Here is a 13,278-nt window from a genome sequence, read left to right as displayed (position 1 = left end):
GTTTTTGAGGGAAAGGGTTATCCACCCCTACTCACGGGGTGCAAATTCAGGGTTCTAGTGTAATACTTAAGTACCAAATCCTATCAGAAAGCTATCCTCGTCCCATCAACAGGCTGTATGCCCCACAGCTCCTCATTTGACATCGAATGTAGCATAAAATTAATATAGCAATTGGAATCATAACAGTTAAACAATCCAGCTAGGCGCTGTGTAATAATAAATGCATCTTCGGAGGTAAGGGCCCCAAACGATGCAAATAGCTCATTTAAAACAGAGGCTTCCTAGATAATTCAGTTTAATCCTAGACATGCTTCACGTTGATGAAATTATATCTATTATAAGACTTTACTTTGAATATATGTGTCTGGAGTTCTTTTAATCTGTTAAGGCTGGATTTCCCTCTAGCTTCCAACACTTCCAAATTTAAAAATATAGACGTTTCGTATCTTTTTTTACTCAGGATCATTCGAGAATACTAACTAATGTCTCTAAAGCATTGAATATTAATCATTAAAAATAACTGGTCAAAGCATCACCATTCAATATTGAAACGTGATAAGTATGTATATTAGAAATTATGTTCGAAGGGCTCGAAGAAATTGGTAATTGGTATCGAAATCAGTAATTACAAATTGGTGTCGAAGGGCCTTACATATTGCTGAATCATATATCATAATAAACATGTGAAATAAACAAGAAGGTGTTAAGCACATATTTTACAAATAAATGATGGACATGTCAGAACTTTTTGAAGTTGAAGGTTTGCGTGTGTATAGTTGGAGGGGCCTAAGTGGGGCTCTTAAGTCTTGCACGCACTACCCTCAACATATTTGCACGTGGTATCTGTTTCGGCTCATGATCGTTCGAGAATGATTTAGATAGTGGTTCGAAATGATCAAACGTTGAAATCATTGATCGTCATTCGTGTAATTGCGCCAGCCATCTGATTGGTCCTAACTTTCACGTAGTCTTTGGGTAAGAAATTTATTGCTTGAAAAAAAAATAAAATATAATTTACAGTTTTACATAACGGGACTTTCAAAAATAATTGACATATAAATACAAAATGTTTAACTTACTTATGTATAGAGTCAAACACCCACTTAACAACCACTACAAGACCGGGAAACGTCTAAAAATAATTTCAAGTAGCTTTAGTTCAAAGTAATGTTTGGGATAGTAGACAGGGATAGGAATTTTTTGCGCAAGTATCCCCAGAAGTCAAAAGAACCTATAGAGAGAGGGAGTTTTATAAGAAGAAATGCTATTCGTAGAGTTTTTCCACGCCCAGGTCATTTCAAATATTCAAATAGTCTGCGTTTAATAGTGCTTTTAGACGCAGCTAAATTTAGTACTATTTGCTTTAGAACTGTTTTCCTTGTGTTCTTTTGGTTTATTCCGTAAATTGATTGATTGATAAGAGAAAAGGGATGTAAAACAACTAGTGTCTCTGAAAGTGCTGCGTTACTTTTCCATTCTTACTTTTTCCATTTTTTCAAATAAAAACACAAAAAAAAGACATTTTTCAAAGAAAACACATACGAAAGAGGTAATTTTCAAAGTATACAGGAGGGGGGATCCAGGGAGCATGATACCCTTTCCGGTTGAATATATAAATATATATATATATATATATATATATATATATATATATATATATATATATATATATATATATATATATATATATATATATATATATATATATATATACATATATATATATATATATATATATATATATATATATATATATATATATATATATATATATATATATATATATCTATATATAAATATATATATATATATGTCTGTATATATATATATATATATATATATATATATATATATATATATATATATATATATATATATATATATATATATATATATATATGTCTGTATTCTCTTCTAAAAAAATGAAGTGGGTCAAATCTGCATTTTTCACAAATATTTTCATTTTTAATGTTCATTTTAAACTGAGTTTAAAGTCTTTCCTTACAATTCTCGCTTATTCTTTTTTCTTAAATCCGTGACACTATGATTTTTTGACTTGCTCTCTCGAAAATTTAGGATTTTCTGACTGTTCAAATGTTTAATGGAGCTTTTGAAAAAAACAAAAAACCAAAAAAAACAAGAATTATCAGGTACCCTAGAAATGGCCTCTCTAGGAAAGCTCATTTCGGCGATCGAGAAGATGTCTTTAATATTGCAAAACGTGGCCGATATTGCCTGAAGAGGTCCTAATGATGGCAATGCTAAACTGTGAAACAGTAAAATTTATGAGCCCAAGAACTGACGAAACACAAAGCTATGCTTTAAACAAGATTTTCCAATTTACAATCTAGATTCTGAAATCACAATGCCGATTATTCTTAGAATGGTCCATTTCACAATTCAGGCTATGAACTCACAATAAACTTTATCAGTGGAAAATGGTCCAGGATTCTTCATGAGTCAACATTAACCAGTCAAGATGTAATGGATGACAGTAAAATACGACAATGGATTCTCCTCCGTACAAGTATATTCATCTCGTTAGGCGAGAGAGGCCAAAGTACTAATAAACGAATCTAAGAAAAAAACAGAAAGTGAAATATTCTCCCTAACGAGTAAGTCATTAAAGTGAGAAACAAATTAAAGAATTTACATAGGAGAAATATATGTTTTATTAATGACATATTTTTGTTGGTAATTAGTGAGACAATCATAGTTTTTGCTGTTCTGGAAGTGACTAAAATATCTTACATAATAATCTGACATTAAAGAGGAGAGACGCCTTTTCTATTAGTGGTTTCTATTTTCTATTATTTTCTATTACAGTTTTTGTAGCTCTAAAAGTGTTTAAAATATCTTGTTGATCAATATGGGTTAAATTTAGAAAGAATGCAGTTGAGATTTTTTAAGCGTGTGTTATGCCTTGACAATAAGTTTAATGGGTTAGTACTGAGAGGGGATATAGGAACAAAGTATATGAGACAGTGTAGGTTAATTAGTATGGTCAAATATTGGGAAAGGGTGTCATCGATAGAAGATAATAGGCTAGTTAAACAAGCATTTTTAATGATATTTCAAGATAGGAGGAATGATTTTTGGCCAAATCAGGTGAAGGATATATTGACCGTGTAGGGCTAGGTAATTGCTGGAATAAGGGAAAGGGGATAGGAGAGATGGTAGGGACTGTATCTAGGTTAGTTGCTACTAGGCCAGAATCTCAGGAAGTTCAGGTCCGGCAAGCTGAGAAGGTCACCTCACCGTCCCTTGGGATTTATGTGGAGGTCAAGGAGAACTGGGGTGAAGAACTTTACCGGAAAATGGGATTGGCTCCGGAAGATTTGAAATGGGGTAATGTATTTAAGGGGGAATTTTGTGCCTCTTGTAGAACATTGGAAATATTTAGGGTGAAATAGGTTGAGCGATGGTCCTTACAGTTGCCCTATGTGTGGAGAGATGGATTAGTCTTTGTATCATTTTTTAGGGGATCGCAGGGAGTTGCGCTTGGGAATATTTGGTAGGGAGGTCGGGGGGAGGGGAGAAGTAGAGTGTCACTTAAGTATAAATAATATTGGAAAGTTCGTCCCGGTAGGTATTAGGTATCGTGATAATTTTCTTAAATAATTAGTTTTAGTTTCTTTTCAGTCTTTATTTTGTTGCTGTATTTTTTTGCTTATTCTGTTTATGTCACCATGGCCCAATTGGGCTTTCGTGTGAATATATCTATCTATCTATTCATACCTTTATAGAGGAGAAAAATTTGTTTTATAAGTGACATCAGTTTGTATGTTATTAGACAGACAATTATAGTTTTATAGTTCTGGAAGCCTTTAAAATATCTTATTTACTAATATTACTTTAAAAACGATATATATATATATCGATATAAGTTAAATTGCAGAGTTAAGAATGATATTAAGAATGGATTTTTTGATCAGGATTGTGAAAGAAAACGCCAGGAACATTTGTTGCATTTTTGGATTTAAAAGGGGCGTTTGATGGAGTGGATAGAAGTTTAATGATAGAGTCGTTGTTAGCACTAGGGCTACCAAGCGCATTTGTTAAGATTATAGCATCTATGTCTAATATTGTTAGCTTTTTGATATTAACCGGGGAGTAAAACAGGGCAGCACCCTTTCACCTAAGTTGTTTAATATTTTTATTAATGATGTTGATAACTTTCTAGAGAATAGATGGGCTCCGAAAGTTAGCCTAGGGACTCAAAAACTATCTCTCTTATTATTTGCAGATGATATTGCTTTGGTGGCTAATAAACCGCAAGATCTACAGACACTTTTGAATCTCATAGAAGAATATTTGCAGATAAAAAAAAAATAAGGCTGAATACTGAAAAGAGCGAAGTTGTTATTTATAAAAAAAGGAGCGTTGAAGGAACTATTTATAAGTAAAAGAATAAAATATTTAGGCTTTATCTTATCGGAAAATGGAAGCCTAAGGAGTCATGTTGATGAAATAATTAAGAGAGGTAGGGTGGCCATGTCAGCAATATTTAGAAACCCGACGATAATGGGGATTAAAAACCTAAAAATGCTTAAAAGAATATTTAACACAAAAATTTTACCCGTGATAGAATATGGAACAGAGATATGGGGTGGAGAAACGGTGCAGCAACTGGAGTCCCTTCAGCTCCAGTACTATAAAAGAGTGTTTGGCCTACATCAGACAACTCATTCACAAATTCTGAAAGGTGATATGGGTCTGTTTTCTTTAAAGCTACGTAGGTATATTTTAATGCTTAGATTCTGTCTGAAGTTAACTAATAGTAATGAAGATAGACTAGTAAGAGCGGCATACGAACAGATGTTGAAATGTGGTTTAAAAACCTCGTGGCCATCCCAAATTAAATCATTACTAGAAAAAGTAGGAATGCCTTATTTATGGAATAATGGTCTTTGCTCTAGTGATGTACGAACAAATTTAGAAAGCCAGGTACGATTTATATTAGAGAGTCAGGAAATTCAGCATTGGCAAGGGCTGGTTTTAGATTCTACAACCCTACAACATTATAATCAGGCAAAACCTAGTTTGGAGAGGAAGTTTATTTTAAATTTAATTTACCGGCTATGATTCTACGTCGTTGGATTCAGCTTAGGGCGAATTGTCTTCCAATCCAGAGCAGGCAAAAAACTTTCGACAAAGATAAAATGATAGTTGATCCTGATAGGCGGTATGTTTGTCCCCTTTGTAAAGATGATGATGAAGACTTGGATCATTTTCTCCGGAAATGCCCGGTGCTCTTGGATTTACGAGAAATTTATTTGCATGGGATTAATTTGATGCTTCCGGGTATTCTGCAAAATAGTAATCCAACCACAATATTTCGAGTGGGAGTGTATATAGATAAATCCTCAATAAGAAGAAAAAGTTTTATATGACTAATTTCTTTTGTTGTTAGATTAGGCACTTTTTGCGTTGAATTCTGTTTTTTGTGCGTTTTTGTAATTCGTACTGTTGTTAATTTCCTTGCTTGTTTGTTATTTATTTATATTTTTGTGTGTATATGGCCCATGGGTTTTTGAAATACATTTATCTATAGTTAAGATTGTAGTACGAGTAGACAAGGATTTCTCTAGGGTTATTAGGAGTAGACTTGGTGTTAAGCAGGGATGTACAATTTCCCCAAGGCTATTTTCATTGTATATTAATGATTTGGAAGAATATTTGATAGGCAGAGGCGCCCCGAAAATTAAGCTTTCAAGTGCAAGCGTTATGGCATTACTTTTTGCGGATGACGTAGCCATTAGTAGCGGAAAATAAAGAACATTTACAACAACTGCTAGATATAGCATCTTCGTATTTAATGAATAAGAAACAAGTGTTAAACATAAAGAAGTCGGTGGTAATGGTTCTTAGGAAAAGTGGAGAACAGATAGATTCGCAGTGTCAGTGTCAGCTTACGTATGAGGTAGGACAGTAGACTACGTAGATGAATTTCAGTACTTAGGTTGTAGGCTTTCGTCAGATGGAAAATGGAAAAAACATCTCAAGATAGTAGAAAAGTTAGGGAAATAGACTACTAGGATTGTTAAGTAAAAGTAGTATCAAGGAAATTAGGGATGCAGGACTGCTAAAGTATGTTTTTAATGCTAGGGTGTGATCGGCTTTGCATTACGGGGCGGAGCTTTTGGGGTTTAATAAGGGGTGGAATTTAGAGAGAATGCAGTTGAGGTTTTTTAAGCGTATATTAGGCCTTGATAATAAGTTTAATGGGTTAGTACTAAGAGGGGATATAGGAATAAAGTGTAGGAGACAGAGTAGGTTAATTAGTATGGTTAAATATTGGGAAAGGGTATCATCGGTAGAAGATAATAGGTTAGTTAAACAAGCATTTTTAATGATGCTTCAAGATAGGAGGAAGGATTCGTGGCCAAATCAGGCGAAGGATATATTAGACCGTGCAGGGCTAGGTAATTGCTGGAATGAGGGAAAGAGGATAGGAGAGATGGTAGGGACTGTATCTAGGTTAGTTGCTAGTAGGCTAAAATCTCAAGAAGTTCAGGTTTGGCAAGCTGAGAAGGCCACCTCGCCGTCCCTTGGGATATATGCGGAGGTCAAGGAGAACTGGGGCGAAGAAATTTTTCTAAAACTGGGATTGGCTCCGGATGATTTGAAATGGGTAATGTGTGTTAGGGGAAATTTTATGCCTCTTGGAGAACGTAGGAAATATTTAGGGAGAAATAGATTGAGGGATGGTCTTTACAGTTGCCCTATTCTGGAGAGATGGATGAGTCTTTGTAACATTTTTTAGGGGATTGTATTGAGTTGAGAGATTTGCGCTTGGAAATATTTGGCAAGGAGGTTGGGGGGAGAGATTGGATTTCGGAAATTTTGAGAAGTAGGTGTTACTTAACTATAAATAGTATTTGAAAGTTCGTCCGGGTAGGTATGAAGTATCGTGATGTTTTCTTAAATAATTAGTTTAATGTCTTTTCAGTCTATGTTTGTTGCTGTATTTTTTCACTTGTTTTGTGTATGTCACCATGGCCCAATTGGGCTTTCCGTGTGAACAAATATATTTATCTATCTATCTATCTGTTATACTACTGGCATATATTTGTCGGTGATTAGTCAAACAATTAAAATTCACAGTTTTGGAAGTGTTTACAATATATTATTTGCTAATTTGACTTTCAAGAGGATTGACCCATCATAACTATTGTTAATTGGCCCATCATAAATATTTGACCTATTACAAGCAAAGCTTCTTGGGCTTGGTAACCGCTTTAAGTTTCCAATGGTTTTTTTTAGTATTAATAAATTGATTGATTTCTTGATCTGTTGCACTAGTGAAATACGCTTATCGGCTATTGGTCAGACAATCACAGTTTTTCTGTTCAGGAAATTTTTAAAATATCTTATTTAACAATCCGACTCAAAAGAGGAGAAAAGCTTTATGTATTAGTAATATAGCTTTGTTAGTCATTAGTCAGAGAGTTATGGTTTCGGCAGCTCTAAAAGTTTTTAGATTGTCTTAATTACCAATTAAAGAGTTTGTGGTAACGAACTGTAAGTAAGGAGCGACCTAGCTCAATAGTAACCGAAACTAAAAAAACGAAATTTTGATACCAATAGATACTTCATAAGAATCGTATTTTTATTCTAATTTCATATATATAATTCTCATCAAGTAAAGTACCTGTGTAAAGTTATGAGCCTGGGAAAATTTGCCTTATTTTCGAAAAAAGTAGTAACCACTTTTTAAAATGCATAGAATCTTAATGAAATTTACACCATCAGTTTCATTGTATCAGAGAACCCTACAATAGAGGTTTCAAGCTCCTATCTGAGCAAATGTGGAATTTTACATATTTTGCCAGAAGAATGTTCACGGATGCGCGTTTATTTGTTTTTTTTTTTTTTTTTTCCCTGGGAGTGATCGTATCAACCCTGTGATCCCAGAATTCCTCAAGAGGGCTCATTCGAGCGAAATTTAAAAGTTCTGGTGCCCTTTTAAGTGACCAAAATAATTAGACGGCAACTAGGCCCCCTCCCACGCTCATTATTTTATCAAAGTAACCAAATCACAATTTTGAGATAGCCATCGTGTTCAGCATAGTCGAATAATAACTATGTCTTTGAGGACGACTTAATCCCCTACGGTCCCCGGGGGAAGGGCTGTAAGCTTTGAACTTTGCCCATTGTTTACATGTAGTTTTTGTTATTGGGAAGTATACAGACGTTTTCAGGGAGGATTTTTTTCTGGTGAGAGGGATCGGGAGAGGTTTACGTGGAAGGACCTTTGCATAAAAGTATTTTTCATGGGGGAAGAGAATTTCCATGAAGGGGGCTCAGGATTTTCCAGCATTATTTAAAAATACATCAGAAATTAAATTTAAAAAATTAAGTTTTTCAACTGAAAGTAAGAAGTAACCTTAAGAATTAAAACGAAAAGAAATTATTACGTATATGAGGGGGTTCGTCCCTTGTCAATGCCTCGTTCTTGACGCTAAAGTATTTTTACTGATTTCAAAAAAGCTATTTATTCTAATTAAACTTTGTGATTCAGGGGTCATTCTTAAACAGTTGTAACGAAATTCGAACTTTAGTGTAAAGAGGGACGTATTTACGAACCCCCTATTATTATATTTCTGAGGAAGTTCACCCCCTCGTCAATACCTTGCTCTTTACGCTAAAGTTCGAATTTTGTTAAACAATGACCAATATAAGCAATAATTTATATGTGTTATTTTCCAGCCAATCTTAGCATTTAATTTTAGCTTAAGCAGCTTCTATAAATAATGTTTTTATGTGATAATAAACCAAAGATATTGTATGTCTTCGGCTTGTGGTTGCTATTAAATGAAAAACAAAAAAACAAAAAAAACAAGTTTTTTCCAACTGAAAGTAGGCTAAGGAATAACTGTAAAACTTAAAACGAACATAAATTGTTACGTATATCTTTTATAAAGATCTTTTCTATTCTTCATTTCAGTCATTTAAGATTTTTTCAACTTGGGACTTTAATTTTCACAAAAATCGACCTCTTTGGCCGCTTGTTTACTATGGCATACAAAATTAGTTTCACAAATATCGCTAATTTAAGTAAAGTAGGAGAATCTTTCCATGGCGAAATATCTCGTGGGTGAATGGAATTTTCCGTGGAGGGGGAGCTGGATTTTCCGAAATTATTTAAAAAACGATATAATTAAATAAAAATGAGTTTTTCAAACTGAAAGTAAGAAGCAACATTAAAACTTAAAACAAAAAGAAATGGGTTGTCTCTCCTCAATAGCTCGCTCTTACGCTAAAATTTCTTTTTTAAATTTTAAAAGAGGTTATTGTTCTAATTAAGCATCTTTTGTAATTCAGGAGTCATTCTTAAGCAACCGGAACAAACATGAAACTTAAGATTATTGTAAGATTATTATTATTAGAAAAAAAAGTAAAATTAACATATAAATTTCGTTTTACATGTTCGGGGAACCCATTTCAAAACCTGCATTAATGCAAAAACATTCAGAAATTAAAAAAAAATTACTGAAAGTAAGGAATTAAAGCTTAAAACGAACAGATATTATTCCGATATTAAATAGGCTGTCCCCTCCCCAACGCCCCGCTCTTTACGCTAAAGTCATTTTTGTTTTGTAAAGTAGAGTTGTGAGGAAGAGTCAAACTTTAGCGTAAGGAGCGAGGTGCTGAGAAGGGGACAGCCCCTTTCATATACGGAATAATTTCTGTTCATTTTAAGTTTTGATGTTGTTCCTTAGTTTCAGTTAAAAAAAAAACCTGTTTTTCCGTTTAATCTGACATTAAACAGGAGAAAAATCTATTTGTTGGTTATTAGTAAGAAAATTTAAAATATCTGATTTGCCAGTTTGACTTTGATGAGGAAAAATATCTGTTTTACTAGTATATTTCTCTAGTAATAGTGTTGCCCTCTTTCGAGGACTAAAAATACAACCAAGTAAAGAGGAGGCTCACTCCTTCACCCTTTCTAATCTCTGGTTGTTGCCTTAGGCAGGCTTTGGGGAACTTACGTTACTAAACGCACTTCCTTAATGTGCTAATTTCAATTTATAAAGTTAGTCAACCGATGGTTTTAAGAGAACAATCAAAATAAATGGTAATATTTTTAACTGAGGCGGTGAAGTTCGAATCGGCACTTAAATCCGGTGTTAACAACTTTAATTTAAAATTGATAAAAAGAAATAGAGAAAAAATGTTTAATTCTTAAGTATTGTTTGAACTGTCCCCAATGCTTTCCGCCAAAATTGATTGGTTCGGTGTGTGTGCAACAGTTATCCAAGGAGGGTGCTTCCTTAGCCAGATGTCATCACCGAGAAAAAAGGATTAAACTGAAGTTCAGAAGTACTGAATATTTCTGGCAGAGTCCACTTGACTAATTAGGTAAGGCTCGAACCTGAAGGTATTAGAATCTTTTAATCCAAATTATCTGGTAAGGTAAATTCTGCCAATTAAGTAGGGAGTGGAGGTACCACTATTTCAAGTTTTGTTTGATCAATCACAAGTGCTTCAAAAAGGATGAGAGAAAGTAAAATAAAAGGTTTCCAAGGGTAACTATGAAAACTTGGAGCAACCAAAAAAAATTATAATCAAATTATTCAATTCAACTCAGTAATACCAATTATTTCCCTTAATAAGAGCAAGTGCCGCTTGAACCTTAGGTAAACCATAACTTCAGCAAGGATGATGGCATTAACTGAATTTTCTTAGTCTGGGGATGGGTATTTATAATCCCCAACGTACGCCCAGATCGACTAACAACGAGTCCTGCTCCCCGGCTCGTTTGTGTTGACAAAACGGCCAGCCTATCAGTATTGACAGCAGATAAAGGATTTGGTAGGTAAAAGATGAGTTTGGGAGGGGGGGCAGACTTCTCCTCGAGATTCAAATTCCAGCATATTGACACCAAACAACGAAACTAGGAGGTAAACAAGAAAACCGTGTCTAGGAAATTTCAATTATATGTGTGAGATTAATCATAAATACTGAGCCCTAAGTTGAGGGAAAAAAAAGTTCCTTTAGCTTACTTCTCCTTGCTTCTAGTTACCCGTCTCCTTAGCTACTAGTTATTCTATGTTAATCCTCACATTATTGCCCGATTAATATTAATTTTAAGTTTTATGAAAGAACCCACAGGAGTCCTTAATACTCGTTCATAGAAAGAGACCAATCACAGCATTTTGAGATTTAGTTATGTTTCACTAATGCTATAGATTGGCTGACTCAGCCTTATAACTAAAAAAGGGAGATAAGAGGAAAATATAAACCCTACAACCAAATTAAAGTAATATCTAAGAAGGACTTCGAATTATTAAAAAAATGACACTTTTCCTACGATCAGGATAGAGGAATTAAAAAAGGAATTAGAGTCCCGACAAAATTAGAGTAAATCCAAAATGAACTTTAAATTATCTGACAGATTTGATAAACCGAATAAACCGAAGGTGTGGGTCCTAAAGGGGAAGATAAGGCTCTAGCTAAAACTAGGGACAGTGGGGCCAAAACCCGAAAAGGAGTTCAAAAGGCTTTAACTAACAACTTGGCTCAAAAAACAAAAATGGGGAGTCTTAATTTTGACAAATTGACGAAAAGATTCAATAATATTATACTAACGTTACACCTAAAGGAATTGAGAGAAGAAACGCAGTTTTTGAAGATAGTTAAAGAATAATCACTTACCAAATGACCCTCTTCTTGCTATCTTAAATTTGACACACATTTTTGATAGTCAGTCAGTAACAAAGACATTTGAAATTTAACTACTAGCTGCGGTTTTTATATTCAGAAGTGTTTTATTTAAATTTTTATACGCAGTCGGTAACTAAAAACCGCTCGGGAATTACAGCTTGGAATTTATTTGGACATGAAAAAAAAAGTCGAAAAATTTCAGTTGAAAAAATCTAAGTAAAAAAAAAAATAAATCGAAGGTAGAATTATTGGGGGAGGATTGGGCCCCTGGGGGGGAATGGACCCCTGGAGGGGAACTTGGGGCCCAAACTCATGCACAAGCCTGATAATTGAAAACTGATGTGCTCAGGACCAAAATAAGTTGAAAAATTTCAGTTGAAAAATCCAAGTCAAAAAAATTTAAGCCCCCCCCCAAAAAAAATTAGTTCAGTAAATTTCTTAAGCCCCAAGAAATTCTAATTCCAAACAAAATTTCAAGTCTCAAAATAATCCTATATTCTAAAAAATTCTTAGTCCAAAAAATCTAAGTAAAAAATAAAGCTATAAAAATCGGGGGGAGGGAATTAGAACCCTGGAGGGGGACATGGGGCCCTTTATGTGAATCAGTAAATTCAAACTCATAAGCCTGCCTCAGTAACGGAAAACAGATGATCTCAGGACTATCAAATTACAAAAAGTGTACTTGGCCGGTTGAAATCATTAACATTTCTAGAGATCGAAATAAGTTTCACTGATCATCAAAATAATATTTCTCTCTGGCAAGCATCTCAATGACTGTGGTTTACATATTCTCAGAATGATGGCAAAAAGGCACCAGGAAATAAATCACTGATAACATTATTTTTCGAGCATCGAAATAAGTTTCATTAACCATCAAATAGAATTTTCTGTCCAGCAAGCATCTAAAATCACTTTAATACGTAAATTCATGGACTGATGCCAAAAAAAGGTGCCTAAAAAAATATCACTGATAGTATTTACCATATATCCAACTCCCATTGAGAAAGAAATTGTGCAATTAACTTGTTACGATATTATGACGGTTAAAATCTGTTGGCTAGCATCCCAAAAACAATACATTGATCGTCTAGAATGTATTTCTAAGAACTTAATATCACCAATGACCTGCTGGCTCAGTCGAGTAGTATGTAGTTTTTTTGGCATAGAAAATCATGGGTCTCACGTTTGATTCATACGTCAGAAATTTTATCAAATCAATGGAAAACTGCTTAGAAGCTAAAACATTGTCGCTGAAAAAGCAAATGTGTCACTGTCTAAGCTATAGTTGACAATAACGTGATCTAAGACTTTTGTTATGTAGATGACGGCATTGGCTGGAATCGCCATTAAACCTTCTTCATATTCTTAAAGTCCTTTAAGAAAAGAGTAGGGGTAAGACTTATGTCCCTTTTGATTTTATACCACTTGTGCCCAAATCGTTCTTTACTGAGGTGCACTATTATGCTGTCTATGATATCTCGAAAATATGGACGTTAAAATTGACGACCTGCATTTTGTTTAGACCTAGACAGTTGGCCCAAAAAGGACGATCTTTGGTAATGCCATCCTTCATCCGTAGAACTAGCCCTAATCATCTCAACCTTTTCC

The 13,278-nt window shown here is 34.2% G+C and overlaps 1 protein-coding gene across 3 annotated transcripts in view; it reads right to left on the bottom strand.

Moving 5' to 3' along the window:
• The window catches only part of LOC136028096 (nuclear receptor subfamily 2 group E member 1-like), a 53,890-nt gene extending 41,466 nt beyond the window's left edge, over nucleotides 1–12,424 (bottom strand). For 2 of the 3 annotated variants that reach the window (XM_065705718.1, XM_065705719.1), the window contains exon 1: nucleotides 12,353–12,424. In XM_065705718.1, coding sequence (XP_065561790.1) covers nucleotides 12,353–12,376 — 24 coding nt within the window. In that variant the 5' untranslated portion in view covers nucleotides 12,377–12,424. Of the gene's footprint in view, nucleotides 1–11,661 lie in introns of all 3 variants that reach the window. The other variant, XM_065705720.1, reaches the window with a different exon arrangement.
• Nucleotides 12,425–13,278: the final 854 nt, after the last annotated feature.

The sequence above is a fragment of the Artemia franciscana genome, chromosome 6 (genome assembly GCF_032884065.1).
Source record: "Artemia franciscana chromosome 6, ASM3288406v1, whole genome shotgun sequence".
NCBI lineage: Eukaryota > Metazoa > Arthropoda > Branchiopoda > Anostraca > Artemiidae > Artemia > Artemia franciscana.
This window is presented reverse-complemented; position numbering and strand designations above follow the sequence as displayed.